The sequence below is a fragment of the Pyrgilauda ruficollis genome, unplaced genomic scaffold (genome assembly GCF_017590135.1).
Source record: "Pyrgilauda ruficollis isolate IOZ18807 unplaced genomic scaffold, ASM1759013v1 scaffold49, whole genome shotgun sequence".
NCBI lineage: Eukaryota > Metazoa > Chordata > Aves > Passeriformes > Passeridae > Pyrgilauda > Pyrgilauda ruficollis.
This window is the reverse complement of record NW_024526488.1, coordinates 1,279,838-1,304,472: the sequence shown is the minus strand read 5'-3', so window position 1 is coordinate 1,304,472 and position 24,635 is coordinate 1,279,838. Positions and strand designations below refer to the sequence as shown.

At 38.6% G+C, this 24,635-nt stretch overlaps 2 protein-coding genes across 2 annotated transcripts in view; one reads left to right on the top strand and one right to left on the bottom strand.

Annotated features, from left to right (window-relative positions):
• GPSM2 (G protein signaling modulator 2) overlaps nt 1-24,635 on the bottom strand; it is a 39,760-nt gene that overhangs the window by 13,903 nt on the left and 1,222 nt on the right. Inside the window, exon 2 of the mRNA XM_041479516.1 lies at nt 2,364-2,675. Coding sequence (XP_041335450.1) covers nt 2,364-2,425 — 62 coding nt within the window. The 5' untranslated portion in view covers nt 2,426-2,675. The remainder of the gene's footprint in view (nt 1-2,363; nt 2,676-24,635) is intronic.
• AKNAD1 (AKNA domain containing 1) lies at nt 13,630-23,785 on the top strand. Its single transcript, XM_041479502.1, has 13 exons — nt 13,630-14,730; nt 15,774-15,903; nt 16,006-16,157; nt 16,264-16,323; nt 16,809-16,942; nt 17,292-17,418; nt 18,113-18,276; nt 19,564-19,649; nt 20,868-20,987; nt 21,073-21,183; nt 22,004-22,085; nt 22,898-23,045; nt 23,664-23,785. Exons 1-13 carry the CDS (start codon nt 13,642-13,644, stop codon nt 23,781-23,783), a joined length of 2,523 nt encoding a protein of 840 aa, XP_041335436.1. The 5' UTR covers nt 13,630-13,641; the 3' UTR covers nt 23,784-23,785.

The window sequence follows — 24,635 nt, the reverse complement described above, 5'->3', positions numbered from 1 at the left end:
TTTAGTTTTACTCAGTTCCATTCCCACTAAGAGGGCCTTTTGCTTTTGAGGGGGAACACAGCTGTCATCAATTTACCATGAAACAAATAACACACCCAGAGACAAAACAACCCATGACATCTCTTCAGATGCAGAGCATCACTAGCGCCACAGCATCCTGTAATAAAGCTGCCATACCATTCCTGACTCCTGCCCTGACTCTTGGCTTCTCCCCGTGAGCAGAAGCCTCCACAGTGACCACTGCAAACAGCTCCAGCACAGCTCCACTGCAGCACTGCTTCTGTCACACGACGCGTGATGGTCACGTTAGGAACAACCCGCACACAAAGAAACCACACACCTGAATGCTGTCTTCTTTTGCTCCAGTCAAGATAAAAGCAGCTACAAGCTTTTGGTGTATGAATTTAGCAGGCCAAAAGAAGCAAGTTCTACAAATATTCACCCATTTATTCATACAAATCAAGTAACATTAGCATTTTCAGTCACTAAAAAAAAACAAAACAAAAAAAACCCTCCTTCCACCAGCATAAGCATTTTTATAGCTGCGAAAGTGATACTGATAAACTACCGTGGGGAGAAAGAAACATTTGCACAGTCAGAAACAGACCCACAGTAAAGCCTTTCCTTAGGAGTGGGCTCCAACTTCTTTAAAATCAGTTCTAATGCAATGCCAGAAGGAAGGAAAGAGCAGTCACAGCCAAACAAGTCTGGGATAATACCTGCAAGTAAATTTTTTAAAAACTGGTAACTCCCTCCCCAGTAATTTATGACCTTTTATTTCCTGCACTAAAATTTAAACTGCAACAAAATAAAATATTTCCAAATTATAGCTATCAATATCATCATAAAATTCCAGGTCAATATACTGAATTAATCCTTGGTTTCTCAAAGTATTAATAAAGTTTTATATGTTTTTAAATTAAAAGTCTATTGCCATCATGTTTTTTAAATGTGAATCAGATTATAGCTCTTGCAGAAAAGTTTAAGGAGGTCATTAATATTGTTATTGTTGATATTTTAATTGGTCTCATTCAAACCTGTACTGAAATACAGCATAAAGCAATAAGACATTGTGCTCTGACTGTGCTTGCCAAATTGTTTTAAGTTTTTTTTTACCTTGTCAGTTTAAACCAGTCAATTGGCCCTGACACATTTTTCATCCATTTACTTCTATAATAGTACCCTGAACAGCTCCTGCTTTTATTAAAGAGTGAGCAAGGATGTCCTGCAAAGGACCGAGAGCACCAGCACCAGCGTGGGGAAACGTGGTAGAGGAATGCTGGGCAGTGGGTCCCTTCAGGAAACACTCAGCACAGAGTTATCATGCTTACACACTTAGGGTCAAAGCCACAGGATAAAGATTTTAGACAAATAAAGAGAGAAAACAGTAAATTACAGTTTATTTGCTAATTTTTCTCCTTACTGACCATGAAACAGCTTCCCCAGCTGGCTGCACTGCCACCCAGGACACTGGACTTGCATGAAATGAAATGAAGGACTTCTCTTCTATGAAATGGAAAAGAAGACCACTCCAACAGCAATCTAACATTGTCAGAAAAGGATTAATTTTAAGCCATAGCATGTGCTGTCTTACAAATACAGGTTAACAGCCTTATTGCTGTTAGCTAGTGAGGAAAAGACCTCCAAAGAAAGGATAATCAGGGGAGGGGAGGGAGGAGCACACAACAACCACATTTTTTACTTATTTTTAAACAATCATTTCAGTCTTCCAGTGTCCTTTCCTACTGAATGAACTGCAAGATCTACCCTTCCAAACACCATGCTCTACACAATGCTCCTGTAGTTCGGCTCCATTAGAGCGAGTCTGAAATGCTAACACGTTGTCCCAGGTCTGTAAAGGGGATTCAGAAGAAAAATTATAAAAGCTCTCAGAAGGGAAATCCCATATCCTCTGCACTTGCAAGAACAGTACTTCTGAGTGCAAGGCACCAAGGCAATTTTCATAAGCAAGAAAAATACCAAAACAATAATGGGCCAAGTACAGAGAACTTTAGCACACAAAACTCAGCAGTTTGCATAGGCAGCCCAACAGCTGTAAGAGGGAGCAGCTATTACCCTGCAGGCACCATACTTCATATCATTCTACCCCAAATATAAAGAAATACATGCAACAAAGTATTATGCTGCTATCATGCAAGTTCCAGTACTACACAATCATACTAATATAATCTGCTACACAGCAAAAGTGAATTTTCATAATTCAAAAATCAAGAAAAAAATTGATTTAATTTTATATTTCAATAACACTACTAGCAGAGATATCAAGCTATTTGTTACAACACGTTTAGCTTTCTATTATTAACAACACTTATTCATTCACAGCAAAATTACCAGAGTCTTACCTGTATCGCACGTGAAAGGAACGATCTTCAGGCATGCTTATCAGAAGATTATTTTCCGCCATTGAGTTACATTATCAGTAGAGAAATAAATACTGTTCTGTAGTAGGGTGCTTTATTATGGGGAATTGTTTTCAGAGCACCATTCCAGTTAGTATATTAAGAAGCTGGAGTAAAGATATCCTAAGCTCCTGTAGAAAAACTCTTCTTTATTACTGAGGTAAGGACGTCACTGCCAGACACATCTCACACCTTCAGAAATCTTCACGTTCTTTCTTTCATCTGTGGCCCTTTAAGCTCTGTTCAGCCACCGTTCTGCAAAGGGAACACAAGATGCTTGGCTTGAAGTCTTATGGTTAATAACTCATCAGCATTTGCAGCTGATGTAAAAGCATAACACTGCTCCTACGAAACAGGAAACGTCATTCACGAACTTAAAGGCAGAGCCAAAGCCTTCTACACAGACATGGCAATTCCTGTAGGCAAGTGAAAAAGCCAAAGAGGTTTAACAAAAAACAACACTCTCTTCTCTTGGAGACTTCAAAGAATTTACCCTTGTTAGTATTTTCTGGCCTCATGAAGTTCCAGGCAAAAACCTTAAAGGATGAAAACAACAGAATGAAGGGCATAATACAGAACAGATCACAAAGTGCTTTATGCGTAAACACTGCCGCTGAAACCGTGATCATCAGCTGAAGGCCCACAGCAGCCAGAACTGGTGGGCACAATCCCATCTGCAGATCATCCACTGGAGCTTGTCCCATCTCCAATACTGTAAGCACAGCAGCCAGCAAAGGTTTAAGCTCTATATTCCATTTTCTTCTCTCTGCTCCCAAAAGAAAAGAGGGGAGTATGGGAGTTTGGAGGGCAAGTGGTGTTAACACTGGCTTCCTATTCAAAAATTCTGCAGCACTGCAACGTGAGCTCCAAACTCTGCTTCAAAGGGATTGCAGAAGCCAGCATATAAATATTAGACATGTTTGGGCTGGCTGGGAAAAATTAACAGAAAAGAAACCCTGTAATCAAAAGTTTACCCACTTTTAAAGATATTTTTAGTAGAGACAGTGACATATTTATGCCTCAGTACTAATATTACCTTCCTTTGCAATTAAACATGGAGTTGTGTAATTCACAAATGCATATTTCATCAAGAGACTGCAGAGGTGTCAAAAAGACAGGAACAGAGCTCAGACTCAAAGCTGTCATCAGAAGAATTTGCAAACCTGTATATTTAATTGTTGATATAGCCCATGCCTTTTCCTCTCATTAGCTTTATCAAGTCCCAGCTGTGAAGATTCATGCTTCCCATCCTACTCTACCTTGATAGCAGCCCTCAAACAGACTATCTACATTCTTCCAATTAAACAAGTATTTTGCCCTTCCATGCTCATCACTAGAATTATTTGGCATCAACAAGAGGGTGTGGGTGTATTTTTGCAATTATGAAGCGTGACACCCACAGGTTACAATAGCACTGCAACCCACACACTGGGCAGGCTGTGCTGCAGGTATTCACTCTGCAGAAGTCTGTGCAGCCTTCGCTCAGGTAACTCATACAGGCAGACAGCCCTAAGCCACCCAGCCTATAGAAACCCTCCAGCACTCCTGCTGCTCAGCAAATCCAAAGGGATTTGGAAGTTCTCTTCCACAGAGGAACATATCACAAAGTAAAAAGTGTGTACTCTGGTACACATAGATCAGGAAATGAAGACTGTAGTAATTTTTTGTATATTTGCACTGTAATGGTAATTAACTGAATAATTTTAAAAGCTTTTTTAAAAATAAAAAGCCAACTTTAATTTTAAAAAGCAGTTATACTTAAAAGTACATCAGAATATCTGTGTTTATTTAAATATCAGTTATTTTTAGCAGTATTTTATATCAGGTGTTTACAGCTTCACTATATTTGAGCTACACATCTGTCCTCATCGTCTGACTGATGCCACCAAGAGCTGGAACCACTACTCCTGTGTTTTTGCCTCCTTACTGGCCATACAGCACATTCCTAGTCTTGGGAGGGTGATACAGACACACCCACATTGGCCAACACATCATCATCACAGATCCAACCAAAATTACTGGGTCTGCTCTTCATACCTGGCTTCTTCACGCGTAAGTCATTAGGATGTCAATTAGGCCTTCAGCCATGCCAACGTGTAATCAGTAACCAAACCTAAATCACATTAATTAGAGTGGGGAATGCAAAATGCAGGAGATGGAAGTCAAACACTTGAAGTTGTAAACACAACCTTTTAAATGCACAATTTTACTTAATACAGGAAGTCCTAAAGGTTTCTGTTATTTTGAAATAGCAGCAAAAAGCCCACAGAGAAAAGGTTGGGTCTCCTTCAGGAGAGGGAAATTAAACTGGTGTTACTGATTACACACAGTTGTTTGAGACCAGAACAGAAATGAACATCAGCCTAACCACCCCCAAATCAAATGAAGCAAGGCAGAGGTTGGGCAATCAAATGTAGCAGCCCTTCATAGCCCACAACAGACAAAAACAGGCACAGTATCAATTCTTTATTAGAAGAAAATGGTGAGCCATAGGGATTACTCACCCTGGCTATAAACAGATAAAGGATATTCAATTAAACCATCAATAAAAGGCCAATTTGCCTCAACTAAATATTCCATCTAAAAAAATGTGCTTATTGAATGCAGAAAGTCACTTTTTTTTCCTATTACTTTCATCATGCAAACCCCATCTGTATTCATATAGCTTCTGCATAAATCTGTATAACCACAGATTTATACAGAAGCTGTATGAATACAGATGGGGTTTGCATGATGAAAGTACATCTCAACCTTCCATTAACATCCCTGCACTGAATCAGTGATACAAATGCTAAGACTGGAATAAGGCTCACTCTCTCTCAAGAAAAATCACAGAAGAAACCAAGACCCCCCCTATTTTTAATTCTAATCAGTATGTTTCAAGTTCCTGACAATGATAAAACAAAAGTTGCTATTTCTTTCCCCAAAGTCTGTATGCAAGCTAATAGTTCTAGTTATCACAGCTTCCAGACAGGTATTTCACCTTTTAAGGCATTTTCCATTTCAGCAATGATTTGATTATATACTATAAATTTTATCTCAATGGTAGACAAAGAGTCTAATAAGTTTGCAATTCTTAGTTACAATATAATTTTTCATTTCATTTTGACAGAAAACCATATTTCTGCACAGGTGAAAATTCATCAGCAAGTAATAGAAAGCCAATGCTGTGATTTATTTGCAGCACACAGAACTAATAATCACAATACAGTTGGAGAAGATGGTTTTATTCTCCTTAATCCCCTCAAAATAGTACATTTTAAGCAGCTTCATTTGCTCCTTTCCTCAACCCACACCTTCTTTTTTGGAGGTTGTCAGATGATCAAAAGTTTGATTTGCTTTGCTGATGCAGTCACAGGGCCAGGCAGCTGCCAGACCGGTCACTCGGGGGCTGGTGGAATATCAAACAGTTCCGTTCCTTCTGCCTTTCCCTAAAGGAGACCATCAAGTGATGCCTTCTCTCCCCATCTGCTATTCCTCACAAATCGGTGGGAAAGGAGCATCTGCCAAATGAAGTCATCACTGACAGAGATTCACAAGCTAATACAGGAAAGCACAGATAAAAGGCAGATCTACTGCACAAATTGCATTTCCTGAGAAAAACTAGTGACAGAGACTTCTTGTTTCAAGATTAAGACAGATTTCCCAATGGTGAACTAAGTTTGAATTTCCTTTCATAAAGATGCTACAGAATGGGTAGGAGAAAACAAAAAAAAAAAAGAAAAAAATGAAAAGAAACTTGAACTGGATCATCTAAAAACAAAACAGAGCTCTGCATACTCTGTGAATGAAGAACCAGACTACACGACAATAAAAATATTCCAACATTCCAATATTCCAAAAATATTCCAAGTCTGATTACTGAAATACAGAGATCAGCTTGGCTTCAGACCTTCAAAATATAAAAGAGCATATAAATACAAATAGCACAAGGAACACTCGGAAGTAAAGCATTCTCTATTTCAGTCTTCAATGCTGTTCAAGGATATTTTCAAAACTGACCAGAATTAATGGATAAGACTAAAATAAGCCACCAAAAAGCCTTAAAATTTCACATCAAGTGTAATATTGTATTTACTATTAACATAGTAAACAACATCATCATTACCATTTCTGCAGTAATATTTATTCCCCATGAATGAGCCTTTAAGTAAATGTGTGCCATGCTGGGGAAAAGCAATTTTTCCAACCCTTGAGCACAGTACAAGTGACTAGTCATGAGAATGGATCCTGCAAATACAAGAAACAACTGCACTAAGATCACTGTTGTTATTCTTGGCAGATTAATTTTAAACTCCTCTCTGCATCACTTTTGACAGCTGTTCAACAGCTGATTAGCTGAGTGCACACAGAAACCACCTTCACTGGTGAGGTGAATTTGAGGTTTTGTTCAGGATCATGATGATGTGGAGCAATACCTGCTCTGAAATACTGCCTTTGTCTCCTGATGGATTTCTCTGTTGAGCAGAAAACCCCAGAATAAACCACAGGGATTCTTTTATAGGAGCGGCTTTGCAGCATGCTAAGCACTTTGCAGCTCACATCACACATGAATGGACAGAAGAGGAAAGCTGAAGTTCATAAACAGCTCCTGAGCTGCTCCTCCCAGGTGTGAGTGACGGAGCTCGTGCCCCAGAGCCTGTATCACTACAGAGCACGGCAGAGACCCCACCTCAACATCCTATGCCATCAGGCTCATCAGTCAAGCTGCAAATAAATTAAACCACTATCTCATGTTCTTGGTTCAGATGCTTTCTCCTCCACCTCACCTATATTTACCATGCTGACTTATAAATATGGGCCCACACAAATCTTAGACACATTGCTGAATATTGCAGACAGCCCTGAAATGGCTGGAAGGGGTGGGTATTGCACTGGTTTTGTCCCAGAGGCGATGTTTACTTGTAATCCTATCAACCCCACTGCTCCACAAGCCTGGATTTTCACTTATTCCAATAGAAAATGAAATATGAGGGTTCCTCTCCTTGACCCAAACGATGTGCACTGAGCTATCTTTTATATAGGAAACCGTCATTTCCTTGCTAGAAAGAGAATCACCAAATTGTAACTGAGAGCAGAAGGCCAGACAGGCATTTTGTAACCAGAACTGACAGATGCAGAGCTAACTGCCTTTTGTGAATCAAAAAGAAAAGAATTACTAGAGTGAGGGAGGGAAACTTGACTCTGTTATCTCTGAAATTATCCCATCTCCCTTAGCCACTTAATGCCCAAGACTTAATGACTTCAGTAACCAGCAGTCTTTCCAGATGGTCAACAGAAGCACAAAAAGTAATAAAAGACCAGAAGAATACCAATAATAGAAGTTCAGATACTCACAACAACTCTCCTCAAAAAAATTAAAATAACTGCTTAATGAGTAGTTACACAAATACTATCACTGGCTGTCACAAACTCCTGAACCATCTGATTCTTTTCTTCATTCCTGTCCCTAATTTCTTTGTAGCACTGTACATAAACCCAAATCAAGAAAAGAGTTTCTGTCAAATTATTTTAATTTACTCATCAATTTACTCTAATTTAGTCATAATTGTGACTACAGGAAGAGAAACCCCCTAGTGACAAAGGAGAACAAGTATCCCCAGAACAGTCCCAAAGAGTCCCAAGTACGTACACAAAATCGTTTTACTGAAAACATGAATAACTGTATGAAACAAGGTAAGGAAAATATTGCATAAAACTACTTTACAGGATATAAATCACACTAGTTTATGAAGGTCTCTTTGTATTTTTTTTTTAACCTTTAAAAACATCCTAGCAATGAGACACGCATCTCCATATTTAAAATTCATTTTTTAAAAGACAAACAAATCCCCCACAACAATGACAGGCATCAAGAATTTCTGAGACAAATTTTGCTCACAGTGAAGTGAGGCACACAACACATCCACAGCTGGAAATGAAATCACGGATTTGAGAACTAGAGAAGCACAGCTCCAGAGCAGAGTCCAACATCCATTACCTAATTGCTAATGTGGCCCTGCATTATGACAGACATGGCAACAACAGAGATATTTAATTTATCACTCTGTTTGTACAAATTTTTTGTTTGGGGTTTTCTTTATTTCACTGGTTGCCTAAACCAACAGATGCTGCTCGTGGTAGGTTCTAAAGACAGGTAAGAGAAGGTTCATCTCCTTCATTTCACAGGTTAACTCCTCTTGCCTGCTCCTGCACCCCCACCTCTGGCACAGCTGCAGGATGCCCCGGCTCACCCAGCTCTGTTAAAGGCAAACACAAGGCTTTAATGCGGGAGCATTTCCACCTGCCCTCTGGCATTTCCTGTATGTACTATCCACTGATTCTGTAGATTAGGAGGAGGATTTTTCTTCTGAAAGGAGTGTTTAAGTAATGCTAAAGGTCTGCAACATGCCAAGCCTTTCAAACTCTGTATATCCTGCTTATTGCTTTTTCCTTTCTTTTTCTAAGAGAATCAATATTTAACTGGCAAACAGCTTGCTACCAAATGTACATAATTACTGTCCAGTGTGCAGATTAAAGAACCCAATGCAGTTAACACAAGAAACCATATTTTTATTAAACAGACACTCCTGCAGATAGCTAATGTAAGCCATCTATTTAAATCCTGAATTAGGGGAATCCCACACTACGATAAAATAAGAAAGGAGAACGTGAAGTGTCAGCAAAATATATCTAATATACCCGTCATAAAATAAATCAGGCAACTGAAAACTAATTCTACATGCAGCAAGATTAAGATTTCAGATACAAGAACGGTGCAAAACAGGTCAGAATTTTTCCAACAGGTCACATATTTTCCACATATCCTTTGATGCATCAAGGTATTAGGATTCCTTATCCTTTTTTCTTTTCTTATTTTTTATCAGAACCAGATCCAAACTTATTTACAAATTGTCAATCACAGACTGAAAACAAATATTGCACTGCCCTCCTTCCAACATCTCCCACAACTGGGGATGAGATTTGCATTCAAGCACTTTAAGTGCACAAATGCCACAAGAGACTGCAACGACAGGTCACAACAATGCTATCCTTTTATTCACAGTGTAACTTGAAATCATTCCCAATAAATCAGTAACAGCTTTGTTACCATGTTCTGAAGGTAAATTTGAACCCTGCTCCTTTGGGACAATCTCATCATGCAAATGAACATATATAGGCCTCTCCCAGGCAACGAGACACTCGGCTACCTTCAGTTTGGGAAGTGGAGCATGTTACCCAGTATGAAAGAACCTCACATAGGAAGGGTTCAGCACAAAAGGCTGGCTATTTGCACTTAAGCTGATAGAGCAAGCTGATCACAAATCTCTACAATAAAATGTTCCACCTAGCTTGGCTCCTTCTTAGTCTATGAAATCTCTTAAAAAGAGACCCTGGTATGTAAAAGAAAGAAGACAAACATTGTACAAGCATCTTACAAAGAAATGGAAGAAGTTACCTTATGATTCTATAAATTAAATTTTAAAAAAACTAATAATCCTTAGAATCACTGGCAGTAAGACAGAGTAGCAATTTCTGTGAAGCAATATAGCTGCTGTTTCACAATTCCTAGTTGGCACTGTGGTGCCCATTCAGAGCCAAAGCAGACTTCCAGCATAATGAATCCTCACCACTCCAGCAAGGCTTTACCTTGCAGGGAGCAGATGCAGCTCTCGTAGAACCTCTGTTACACAACTGCACTGATCCATGACAGGTTAATGCCAGCAGCACTGCTTGCTGCATCACCTGTGCCCCCCAGCTCCCAAGTATTAACAGCAGCCATTAACATCCCCTCTAATGAGTCTACAAACTGCAATGCAGGATGAACACTCACAACAGTGAGAAGACAATGCAGTGGTTTTATGTACTGCTTGCTTATTACAGACAGGTACAGTGTATTTATAGCACATAATCTATGGAGATTTAAGGAAAACAGCATTTGTTGAGGTGCCAAGTTGTAAATTACTCTGCATATTCATTCCAACACTTGGGATGCAGCTGCAAATCTATTCAGAATCTCCTCAATGCAGTTTCTTCCATCAGTGTGATGACTACTGGACTGCAGCCCATTTTGCCCCCACTGCCAGTTTATCCACTCTGTACAGGCATTGACACTGACAGAATTGGTCACAGTAGCACATCCTGTTCTCTAACAAACCAACTAGATAAGGTCTAAAGTGCTGCAGCCAAGGAACAAAACTCCTAAGAGTATACTAACGTGGCAATGGGAGGAAAAATAGTGTAGCAAACAGAAATAACAAAGGAATAATAGATTTAGAAAGCCTTCTTTATAAATCACATGTGGTTTATATTCCCTGTAACCCAGCTGAATGAAAGCTTTCCTTTCTATAATGCAAAGAAGTTTTATTATATGAACAAGTAACATATTCCTTAAACACTGTCAAATTTGAGTCCCAAGAGGCAACTTGCCATTAATCATCTGTTCAACATTGTGTGTGTTTCAGACCATCTCTTGCCAGTCCTTCCACTTCTGCTTTTCTTGTATTTTGCATTCCTAATATTGTGGTCTTCCACAAAATAATACCTTCTTTTCCTTTTTGGATATTATCACTTGTATAGCTGACTTGCTACTAAATGGCTAAAGAAAAGTTTAAGGTTTTTTCTGGTACCTGGTATCTCTCTCTACTTTTATTTGCAGAAGCAGTGATAGCAATAACACATTGACCCTTCAGAAAGTCTTAATCACTCACTCCTCAATAAAAACGAAGTTCGTTAAGACATTAACCTTAAAAGCTACTGAAACAGTTACAGATCTGGGCAGGACTAAGTTGTGGAAAGTGAAACTGACAACACAAAGGCTACAATAAACCTGGAGGACAAAAGTAGAAATATATTGGCTATTAAATTTTAAAAGTGGAAGATGAGGAGAAAATAAAAAAATTACAAATCCTAAAAAAAAAATCCCTTTATGTTCAGTAGTTAAAAGTATGGACAAAGAGCATTTCTTTTTAGAAAAATGTTTTTCAAAACTTAGTCTGACCTTTGAACCATCACTTTGTGAAGTAATTCTGCAGCAAGAGAAGCAGCAATGCACAATCCTGAGTAGTTTTAAGATGCTTGAAAGAGTTACAAGAGCATTCAAACAACAGCATGCTAAATAAAGCAACTGGTAAGACTCACACAGGTTTCTTCTAGTCCAGTAAAGCTGTCTTAGATTTCAGGTAAGTTTTGTCCCAGCTTTATATGGAAGTAACTGGAAGTACAAAGTCCTTCCTACTGAAGAGGGATGCACAGTCCAGAAGACTTGCTAACCATTAATTAAACTAGTAAGAAGGAACACTTGGACACGCCTACAAATAAGTTTTAACACACTACAAATATAAATAAGCAACGAATTTAGAAGGACTGTGTTATGAGGAGCGCTTTTTGCTAGCATTTTCAGGTCTAGTAGAACTATCACTTAAAAAGAGAGGCATAAAGTTTCCAGACAAAGTTTAAGCAGGGACTAGAATCGCTTAACTGATCTTTTTGAGATGCAAGACTCAGCACGTTTTTCCAAATTCTGAGATGGTTGCACAGCTCTCCATGGCAACCCAGGATACATGAGCCCTGCAGTCACTGGCAAGAATCTAACAGGAACAGCACATTAGGCTGAAAAAGCTTCTAAAGCACAAGAAAGGCCTCAGCTTCAGGGTGGGGTAGAATTTGTGTCTTGGCAATCCGGTCAATAAAGGGATACAGAGCAGTTTCTGATTTACTATGCTCCTCCATAGAAAAAAGTGAAAAAGCAACAGAAAGTCAGGAATTACACCAGCAAAACCTACAGTCTAGTAGATAAATGAGACTAGGTTTGGTATAATCCGAGTTTAGATATGCCAAAACACAATGCCTAACTCAAACTCTCGAAAAAGAGTTTAGAGCTTGCTCCCCGTACACCTCACTCCTCGCGTTATGATTGCAGATTCTTTGGTTCCGGTTCTATCACCGCCTGTTTCACTCCTGCCCTTATGCTTTCATTTCATTTACCCGTCTCGTTCGCACAAGTGCCCAAAGCCGCCGCTGCACAGCCCTGCTGGTACCGGCTCCCTTCAGAGCCTCCGGGGCGACCGTGCCACACAGCCCACCCGCGCCGGGCACCGGCACCTCCCGCCTTTGTTGGCCATCGGCGCCCGGCGGCCGCCGGCACACGGCACGGGGCTCGCCCGGCGCGGGCCGCACCGCCGCTTCATTCGCCAGCACACCGCTCCGCTCGGGGCCGCACTGCCGGGGCCGCGTTCCGAGCCCCCGTTCTGGCACCCAGCGCTCACCTGTGTGCCGGGCCGGAGGGGCTGCGAGAGGCCAGCTGGGCTCCGACAGGCCGGGGGAGCTCCGAGGGGCCGACGCCGTGCGAGCCGGGCTCACGGGGCCGAGCGGGGCTGTGAGGGGCGGCGAGCCCCGCCCGCCCACGCGCAGCCGCTCCTCGAACCCGCCAATCGCCGCCGCGCGCGCCCGGCCCCAGGGGCGCGGCCGCCAACGGCCGGCGCGGCCGCATCATCCGCACGGACCAATGGCGGGCGGCGCGCGGAGGGAGCCGCGGGCGGGCGGAGCGCGGGCGCTGCCGGCACCGCCCGGCCCCTGCGGCACCGGCCCGCCCCGGGCCCGACGGGAGGGGCACGGCCGCGCTGCTGCCCGTAGGAAAGAGAGGCTGCAAGTTCGCCTCTGCCTCCTCGAGCGCCTGCAGATAAGGTGAAACAATACATTTTATGATGCTGAGCTGCTAATTGATTGCATTTTATTTGATACCCCGGGACGAAAAGTAAATTGGGAAAAAAGTTTGTCATCTTTCTCTAGAGCATAAGCTAAAGAAGCGCTTTAGAGTGAGGGAGGAAAGGGGTGGGGGGATGCGTTCGGGTTTTTTCAGCCTGAGTTTGAACTCTAGTACCACTCGTGGCTCTGTTACCAAGTTTTTTTGTCTTCACCACTACAGCGGGATTAATGAGCAAGGACTGGGAGCTGGCAGCAGCTGCCGCTCCCGATGCTTTTGTCATTTGTGTCTTATTTCCTTCAGCAGACTTACACTAGTGCAAATAGGGAAGCATCCATGTCAGTACGATTGCTCTAAAGAAGCTACAGTAGGGAGATAATTAAATATTAATTATATAGATAACTAGGTATTATTGTCGTGTATATTTGAGTGTAAAATAAATGTTAATCATACATTCCAGATTTTGATCCATGCAATAATAAAAGCTCTGTCCACAACCGGCAAAGCAATGGCACTGATATTCTACGTAAACTGGATATGGAGACTACAAAAAAGTGCAAACTGTCAGACTGGATGAAAACCCAAATGAATAACTCATTTTCAGATGCATTAGGCTGTAGCACAGATGCGACTGAAGAGGAAAAAGATTACTTAATTTATGATGGAGATGTAGGAATAAGCTGTAAATACAACAATAACTCAGACAATTTGAATGCCTGTAGTTGTACAAAAGATATTTCTGGTATTTTAAACTTGGCCTATTCTAAAGCTAACAAAAACATAAAAGGAGCAGCCAATTATGAAACTCCTCTACAGCCTGAAGAATTCTCCAGTTATCACAGAGGCACCAGAGGAACAACTGGAGTTCCAACTGAAATGCCTGGAAGTGAAGCTTCCTTTCAGAAGGAATTACCTGTTGGTAGCTCCAGTACACCAGATAGCAAAGAACAGGTAACTACCTCCAAAATGTCCAAGGTCCTCCTGCGTCATTTTCCTAGGGGAGAACTACTAAGCACATGCCACTTAATTGAATGTGAGACAATACCAGAGGTGTCCTTTACTGAAAGTATCGATGACACTGGGAGCAAACCTGAGCCTTCAGAACGCAGCAAAGGCTCTTTAGTGTTTGAACAATGGGCAACGGGCTCTGAGGAGTATCCCTTAGAACAGCATGAAAAACGAAAGGCTCATGACAAACACGGAAACTCATTAAATGGAAATAGATCTGTTTCAAAGAAAGCTATTTTTTCTTCTGGTCAGTGTAGGTGCAGACAAGAATATTCACAATTGATTCATGAGACTGGAGATGCACACACCTTTCAAAACATGACAGATGAGAGAGCCCTGTTTAAGAGAACAGTTTCACCTTGTGAGCTCAAATATGGCCAAGGACAAGCTCACTACTGCATTCCTGACTTCTCTGAAGTTGCTTCAGAAGCTCAAGTACCAAAAAAACCTGACAACATTATCTCAGTTCCTTCAACTGAAAGAGAAAAACCCTTTCCTATTTTGCAAAGTAAATCAGTAACTGTGAACAACATTTTGGAAAATAAGAATTACTTCAATTCTGCTGAAGTAGAAAATCAAGAAGAAAGGAGTATTTCAGAACTGCTGCGACAGCTACAGGTAATTAGGATGCTTGAAGAAATTCTTCATACTGGATAAAAGTGGTTCATTGTAAGAAGACATTCTTATCCCATAAAATCTAACATGACTAGCTCTATAGACTCTCTCTAGGTATCAGTGACTACATCATCTGACTCAAAAACTACTTTCACAAATAAAGTTCTGTCAGACTGGTTTTACATAGAACTGTCATTACCAATTATTTAAAGGCTGAGTAGTATTTAATACTCCAGTACTTAACACTGGAGCATTGTTTGTGATGATAAAGCATCCTATCAAATCATTAGGAAATCCACTATTTCTAGTGTTAAATGTTTAAAATCATTAAAAATACTTCAAATACATTTTTAAGAACGTTGTATTTTTTACTGTGCCCATCTTAAGATATGTTTGCCTTTTTTCACATCTAACACTCTTCAGCTACTGAGACTGGTATTTATTGACAAGTCAGTTTTCTCTAAAGGATTTTTTTTGACAGCAATATTTCTTTTACTGTTGTTTATTTATTTTAAAGCTTGTTAGTAATTAGATAACCACTGTTCAATTTCATGCCCTGACATGGAGCTCACTCACTGAGCTTTACAGGTTCTTAATTCTGCTCCTAGATTTACATCTTAGTAAACTGAGATACAAGTTTTAATAGTTTTCCCTATTATTTCCTGGCTGCAAATGAGATGCTGACACAGCATGCTGACATCCGGAATCATATTGACCATCTGAGATTTAATCCTAAGGTAAATATCTCAAAATACTTTTTTTTTTAAGTCATTCTTCTTTACCTCTAAGACTATGACTATCCCCCTAAAACTATTTTGTCAACTTCATATGGTATTTCCCATTTATGCAAATCCTCTATGTGTTCACAACACAGAGAAGTATTTTAAGTATCTATACAATGAGACACTTTACACATCTGTCAACTCAGAAAATTAAACGGTACTGTTATAATAAACATTATTATTTTGTACTTTGAGTTAGTTTTTTGTCTAGGTCCATAAGTGTTCTATACATTGTATCTATAATGAAGGTTCTCATTTTAACAGATACTTCCTCAGTCAGACTTTGCAAATGCCAACATTGCCATTTCCTCAGGACACACTGGGACACCACCTGATGTCATCACATTACATGCTCCTGTCCCTGTACAACCTACACATGGTTTGCTTAAAGCAAGTAAATAAAATTACAGTAGCTATGCAAATGACTATTTAATGTAATTTGATTACATTTTTGGGCCGAAATTGCAATTGATCAATATTCCCTTGTATTCCATAGGACGGCAGCCTGGAATAGCAGCACCAGCACTACCAGCAGCTGGGACAGTAAAAGCACAATGTCTAAATCCTTCTGATTTACTGCCAGAACTAACACTAGGAGAAAAGATGTCTCAAATACTAAAGGATCAGACAGAACAACTGACTAAGAAAGTAAGAGATCTGTTTCAATGTATACTTGGCACTCATACTCAAATTCCATACTCTCTTGGAAAATCTGTTTAAATATAATAATTAAGTCTAATATTTTGTCTTGAAGGTGGAAGACTTCTCTGAGCAAATGATCCAGGAAACAGTCTTCTTACAAGACAAACATCTGGTAAATTAATTTATGTATTTTGAGCTATCTGAAATGCACTTGAAATGGCTGTAGACTGACAATTTTCTGGCAAGATTCTTGATGCATACCTGAAATGGATATTTACTCTTCTCAATTCAGACTGAAGGTATGAGATTAGGAAGGAAAAATGAAGGTGTTCAGTAGGTGGACAAATTCTTAAATCTTTTAAGGATTCTGACTTAAAACTATTAATAAAAGGCCTGAAATTGCCATATAAGTTAGGAATTTTGACATGTAGGGCATCAGTTCAGAAATAACTTCTATTATTTTACTGGGACATAATAGAGCAGCACAGAGTATTAGGTGAATATACAATATGCAGTCCTGTTTCAGTTGAGAGAACTACCAAAATTCTTACCAACAGCACTGCAAATAACATCTGGCTTACATAACAAGACATAGTGACAGGTACTTATGCTAAGTTATCATGACATTTTGTATTTAAATATTTCTTATTGATGAAGGCATTAAATCAACTGAAAAGATACCTTGATGCCTTGGAAAGAAATTATTTAAAAGCTAGAGAAGAGCACCACAACTTACAGCTGCAGAACTACAAGGACAAGCCTATCAACCTTGGAGAGTTTGATCCTGAGAGGTTAGAAGTGCTAAGTAGTACATCAGTATATTTTCTTTGACTGTTTTACAGATTTTGCTTCCATTAGAGTTTGCTATCCATTAGAGTTTTCCTGAAATGAAAATATTATCTTCATGTGGTAAACTGTAAGTTGTTTGGCCAAAATTCACCTTGGGCTTTGTATGTCCTACTTGTAATTGGATACCTATTTGATTAATTCAAATACTTCAAAGGGACTCTGACAACTCCAAACATTTTATTGTTGTATTTTATGGGAAATGTACTGCGATGTCCACTATGGTTATCATGGTAAGAAATAAAAGATCACTTTAGAGAGTTTTAAGTAACTGTGAGTTGTGATTGGATTTAGAAGGGTGGAAGGAGGAATATTCAGACTTGGCATGCTGCTTGAAGACATTCAAGAACAAATGGAAGGCAGCAAAGGCAGCCTGTCATCGTTACCGACTTCCTATGAATCTGCCCAGTCTTTCTGTGAGGTAACTGACTTTTATTAACACTACCATTATTCTGTTTTATTGATGCAAGTCTTGAGAACCTAAGTGCAGTTGTGTGATTGTATGTTCTTCTCTAGTAAGAGCGTGATGCTTTTAGATAGCACATTACTTCAAAAAAAATTTTTAATGAAATATTAACTTCATAATATGTAATTAACTGTAACAGAAACCTAAGTATAAAAACAAAACTACACTGAATGTTCTTAGTTCCAGTTTCAAAAGCATTTATTTCACAGTAAGAAAATATGAGTAGCTAATTTAACTTCTGCAAAGCTGTTTTGGGGAATTAATCACTATCATTTTGTGGGAGGAAAAATTACTCGGTCCAAGATCTTAAGCTGCAGAATTACTGTAAGACCAAACTGTATTGTGCTGCAGAAAGTTGAGTTTACTCCTAAGAATGGTAATATTTTCTCCAAGAGCATAAATACACATACACACTCCCCCCCCACCAAAGGAAAAAAAAAAAATCTTACTCCTCCTCCTCTACAAATCTACAGGTAAGTCTCAACAAATGCTTTCATAACCAATGTTTTAGGTAACTTGGGCTTCAGAGAAAAGTGCTAAGAGAGCCTGAGGAGAGGCCGTTTGGTAGGAATCCAAAGTTTTGTTGGTTTGGTTCCTTGCAATGCAAGGCCCACCTAAATCTGTGTCTACGCTTTGTTACTTTGTACAGAGCTTGGCAGTTTCAAGCACTGCTGATCTTCCACAAACAACAGGTACTGAAACTCCGTCTTTTCACAAGAAGCATGAGGAAGAAAGAAGTCAGACAACTGATATAATCCCACCAGCAAATCAACTTTCTTTAGAAGGCAAGAAGTGCAATCTTTGTCTGCACATGTAAGTGAAAACTTGGAAACAGCTGTTGAAGTTTTTATAAACACATACATAAAATTAATTGCTGAATAAGAAAGTTAGGATGACTGAAATCTGAAAAGCAACATGAATATTTCCAGAATAAAAATTATACAGAATTATATAACTGCATATCTAAGACTTCCTCCTAGCCAGGTCTTCCTACCTTTTTCAGTCTGAAAGTGTTTCCTGAAGCCAAAACACCACCATCACTTTTACCTAGGAGTTAAATCATACTTCTGTATAAAATTCATGACAGCCACACAAATTCATATTCAGTGAATAACTAGTCAGAGTACAGTGCCAGTAAAAGATAATTTGCCAATATTTGTGTGGTATTTTTATTTAAACAAGAAAAGAGAGGGATGCAGATCCTTACATAATTAACAATCAAAACCTTCTGAAAACTCTAAATACCATCTCCACCCTCCTGGGAAGCATTTCATAGGTGTTAAACAACTCAATGAGATTAGAAAAATAAAATAAGTGGTCCTCCCATAAACAATCTAAGGTTAAAAAAAAGAGAACTCAACTAAGTTCCAGTAGAGAAGCAGAGCTTCTGGGAAAACAATGTATGTAGCATAATGCACAGTCATATTAACCTAATTCTGTCAGATTATTTTACAGGGTAGGTGTAAGAGTTGTCTAGTAAAACTCACCTAGTTTCCACTTTTTTCTCTGTCATTGAAAGACTATTAGTTCAATCTTCTGATCATTATGTTCATGAACAGGCAGAAATGTTTCCAAATAAACTTGGTGATCCTGTACACCCAAACTTAAAAATACACATCAAGTAACTCAAACAAGGAACCTTGTTCTTCTCTCAGAAGGTACATGTCAGATACTCCTCTAATTATCTAAAGGCAGTAAATTAAAGCCTTGATAACAGCTTAAAGTTACTAAGACACCAAATCATATTTAATGTATGTTGTACCAAAACACTATCAGTGGTAACAGATGGATGTATCTAAGATTTCATACTATACTATTCCAATACAGAATTATCAAGATCTCTACTTTTTAACAGTTGTGCGAAGTCAGGGTGTTTTTGTCAGAATGTGTCCTTTAACTAAAGGGTTAATTATTTTTTAACTGGTTAATTATTAAACTTCTGCTTACCACCTTTTCAGATAATTAATACAAGTAAAGTTCAGTGAATAAATATTATTTCTTCTCAATTAAGAAGTAATTAATCATTAATATAACATGTTTGTAAGTCGCATCATAGAAATATTAAGACACAATAAAAATATTCTGTTTTCATGCTCAAAGAAATGCAAACATCCAGGAAGGAAAAACTGGAACATCTCCACTCTTCATGCAGAGAAAACCAACTGATTTATCAGATACCAACCTGAGTAAGTCATGAGGGCATATAAAGGTCAGAACCATGCTTAAACCTGCTAGGGAATCCTGTGAAGAAATACATTCCCTTTATGTCTCAACATGAAAATTGTAGTTTTAACAGATATTACTGCTTAGCAGAGCACAAAACACTAAAAATAAAAAGGAAACTAAAAAGAAGACCAGGTCAAATTCGCTGTGGAACTCTCAGTGACAGACCAAGAGGCAACAGACACATTGCAATGCAATTTTCAGCTAGATACGAATGAAAGACTTTTAACTTGGTCAAACATGGAAACAGTTTGCTCTAGGCATATCCACTCTCAGAGATATTCAGAACTCAATTGGACAGGGTTCTAAGCAACTTCCTTTAAGTTGGGCCTGCTTTGAGAGGAGACAGACCTCCAGAAGTCCTGTCCAACCTGAATTACTCTGTAAATCTAATTCAGCTTTCTAGATAAGTTTCCAAATATTACCACTGCTAATACTTTCAAGAGCATGACAGTGACTTGCACACAGTGCTTTGATTTTGCTTTTTCTTCTGATCTGCACTTATTTCATATTCTAGAAGATGATTCCAAGCTTGACAACTGAGATACTTCATATCAGTACTTCCACTTTCAGTTTTTGGATTTGACTTCATTTTTCTGCTTAAAAACAATTTTACCTTTACACTGCAGAATATTCTGAAGCTTTCAGTAACTAGCAACTAAAGGAGAATAGCACAAGCTGTCCTACATTCAGTTTTAAGTCTGAATATACAGGTTTTCTTACCTTTTGTCTATCAGTTGTCCTTCACTTTTTTTGTGATATCCTTTTAATTTAATATAACACACGGGGATTATTGTTTGTACTGGTTGGTGCAATAGTTAAAGCAGTGCCACACTAGAGCTGCTCAAATTCTCATCCCATTCCTATTATGCTACACTGTTCCCATAACACTATGGACAGGGACATGGAGAACATCATTAAAGACAAAAAAACAACAATTCTTGGTCTGAAAATAAGCACCACCAGAAAATTAGATTCCAAGCTTGCAGACAGGGCTGAAAGCTAATCTTTAACTCGATCCCCACTCTCCTGGGGGTGAAAAGTACTTCCTCAAATTGCAGTAGTATTAATGGCAGCAAAATGCTCTGAAATTACAGTGCTGAAAGCCAAATAATTACCTCAGTACATTAGCCAAAGCGTCTCATATTTCAGACCCTTTTAACTTATTTTTTCAATTTTAGGCAGCGATTCAGAAGATTTCTCAGTTTGTGATTCTTGTGATTCACAAAGCAAGGACCATGTCAACTGTGACGCTCTAAATTACAAATCATTAAATACAAGATTATGTGGAGAGAGACAAGGTACAGTGATTGCAAAAATATGAGCATCTACAAGGAAACATTGCTTGTAGTTTTGTTTTTCTAAACCACGCATCTCTGTTTCCAGGATTTAGATCCAGCTGCCCCAGGGGAAGCAAAGATCAAGTAAAACTCAGGAATTACAAAGAGTCTGTTCAGTCATGTACCCTGTGTAGAAAAAGAAGCTCTGGTTCATCCTGTAAGTATGATGTGTAGTTAAACACAGGCTAGCTTTTTAGGGGCAGAAAGCCACACTGCACATACCAGGCCACATTTAATTTAGTATAAGCAGTCATTAGCACTGTAAATCCAACTTTTACACACCTGGTCAAGGTTTATCTCCATGCACAACAGATTTAACGTTCCCTGGTCCTTTATGAGTGGAATCCCTTTCATATTTCATTTATAGCAGGAATATCTCATTTTGCAGAGCCACATGAAAGGATATGAAAATTAGGCATTACTGTGCCAACTTTTATAATGCCAGCCATTACCTAACGTAGTATAAACAAGTACTAAAGAAAATTCCAGCCCTCATATTGTATGACATGCAGCAAAGTCAAGGGGAGCCTAATTTAAAAAAATTAAATCATCTGAACATGAACCTTTACAAGTCACTTAGACTCTCTCTAGCGTAAGAAAAAAATTGCTTAAAGAAAAATATAAAATTTCATCAAGAAGAAAGCATAAATTAACTACTTGTCTCTGGCAAGCCTGTGAAACTACAAATCAAAATAGTATTCATTAGGATTATGACACTGATTATTCTACACTTCCCCACTGCAGTCTTTCACTGCATGCAATTGAATATAAATCTGCCTTCCATTTGCCAACTACACTCAAGAGCAAACGCAAAAAGGTTAATCTGTCCTCATTTACAAAAAACTTTAAACATATTCAAGTTTTATTCAGCAGTGATGGTTACTTGATCTTTAATTTATGCTAAAGAGAAAAAAAAAGTTAAAATATACAGACAATTACCTTGTTTTTTGTTTTAAACATGGCCTCAACAACTCCAGCTTATTCACAGAAGAGAATCTCCACTCAAAAGGCTCAAAAACCCAATCAGCCAGGTGAAGTGGTAACCAGACCTCGTGAAAGGTAAGCTGTAGTAATAACCACATAGTACAGTAGAAAACCCCATTGCTGAAGATTCAGCATGGAAAAAGCACACCAGGTATCATAAGCAGGAGTAATATTTTATCTTTCACAGTGCATGTTGTATATTAGAATTCCACTCTTTAGTGAAATTAAAATATTTGCATGAAGAACATGTGTAAACAGTTCTTAGATTAGTTCTTCACTTCTAGTGTAACGAAGAGTAAAAATGTAACTTCTTTAGCTGACACATTTTGTAATGAAATAAATTCACTTTAAGAGGATGTTCCCATTCAAAGATTCAAAAGCAGGCCTGCATTATTAGGATGCAGCTCTGTTTGCTACCAACTATTTCTTTATAAGTAACTCTCCTACCTTTTATTGTTGCTAACATTAAATTACACCATGAGACAGAAACAAAATGGATTCCTAACAGTAGCACAGGCTAGACTGAAATGCAAACAAGTTTTGTGACAGTATTTTTTGACAGCTTTACTCAATAACGGTAATTGCGTGGAAGTACAGCAGCTGCACTTGAGAATCAATGGCATAGAACACTGTGAGAAAGCTACAGCAGCAGCAGAATGCTGCTATTATGAGAAGTTTTCTTACTCTGCATCCTAGAACATTTTCTGTCTTCATGCAATCCAGATAGAATACAAATAATAATGGACTGTGCTTTACAATTCCATGGAAAATTCTACTCACCGTAAAATTAACTTGCAACCGAGTGCAAGGTGTAAGTATGTGATTCATAGTTTAGAAGCTCTTTTTCTTGCTTAAATTGTATTTTATTCTATATATCTTATCTTTAGGAAATCCTTTGCAGCTGCCAAAACCTGCTGTTCAAGCACATATGATAAAATTATCCTTTCACATCAATACATACCCAGTAAGAGATCTGCCCAAAGAAAATCTGCAATCAACATCAGAGACAGAAATGCGAATGATTCCTATGCAAATGTAAGACTTCTGAGTGAAAATTAAAAGCCACACATCTTTCTTGAAAGGATTACCTCCATACATCATGGCACTGTAGAACATCCCATTCTTAGCAAGCTGATTACTACAATCTAAGCATGTGTAGTGCATTTGAGGGTAAGACAAGAGGGAATTCAAACCCCAAGCATTTTGGCTTATATGTTTCTATATTTCTTCATATAGGGATGTACAGCCTTGTTGTGCAACTCAGTCCCTGTATAAAAGGTGAAATAGACCAAAAAATAGCACTGGATCTTACCTCTGGAATCGTGTTTTATATACTGAAAGAAAGCTTAGCTAGACAAACCACTATCAAAACCTCAAAAATGCTTTCTCAGTACCAAAAACATTCACCACACTGGAGCTGATACATTAGAAAGGTGTAAATATCCCTCAGTTCAAATGAATACACAGAGAAATGATTAACAGATACTTCCAACTTGAATCCTAGAACAGTCTATCACATGACTCAATTTTTACTTCTCAACACGTATTCAGAGTGAAAATCATGGACAAAACCTTAAACATCATCTTTTCCCAGTACCTGTGTGTACATTTGCCTTCACTATTAACAAGGCTACATTTTATTATTTCCAACAGGTTTTAAGTTCTACTCTGGATCATGCCATAGAGACAGCAAACAGTTTGAAGAAAGCTACAGAGCGAATGGTACAAGCAGTTTCAGAAGATCTAGCTAAAGTTAAAAGAAAGCAGTTTTAATTATCTAGTTCAAATGCTATATTGTTTTGCTGAAGTGTTAGTATCTCTGCAAAAACCAAATGATGAACACAAACAAGAAAAAGTCAGCTAGCTTTGTCAGCTGTTCCGTACCTATTGGTACTAACCAAACCAGAGCACATAGGTATTCCACGATTACACTCAGTCTTAAAACTGTAAAACAAATTAGTAATTCTACTGAAAGTCTGTAGTAGGTTGGCTAATCCCATTATTGTGCACAGATACACAATCTTCTGTAAGTATTCACTTAAGGCAACATCATAAAAATTGGCTTAAACAAGCAAAATTAACTTTCTGACTTGGATTTCCCCCCACTCCCAAGTGTGAGAATAATTCTCAGTCATTACTACATATCATTTCTTCTCACACTTCAACAGCAACTGCTTAATCACACCAAGAGAAAACAGCCTCTGTACCTGAGACATCTAGAAGCAACTATCATGTTAACATACCAAATCATAGTCAACATTTGGAATTATTTTGGTTTTAGAGTGCCCTACATTGAGAGTTGTTTGTTTTTAAGAAACATCCTTGTATGTTGCAATGACTGAATTACACCATTTGTTGTTTATGTATTTGTAATAATTAAATTGGTTCCTTCAATTTGATGTCCTTAATTTGTCAGATATATCTGGCTTTGACATTTTAGCTGATGGTAAGTAGGTTGGAAAATTTTAAAATACTGTAGAAATTCAGTGAGCCAAGAAAAGTCATCTATTATTTTCCTTCTAACATCAATTTAACTGCAGTGATTAATGACAAGCAGTTACCAGCCTTGTTTTATCAGGGATGCTACTCACCAAAGCCAAAGTACATAAGGACTGATGAAAACCA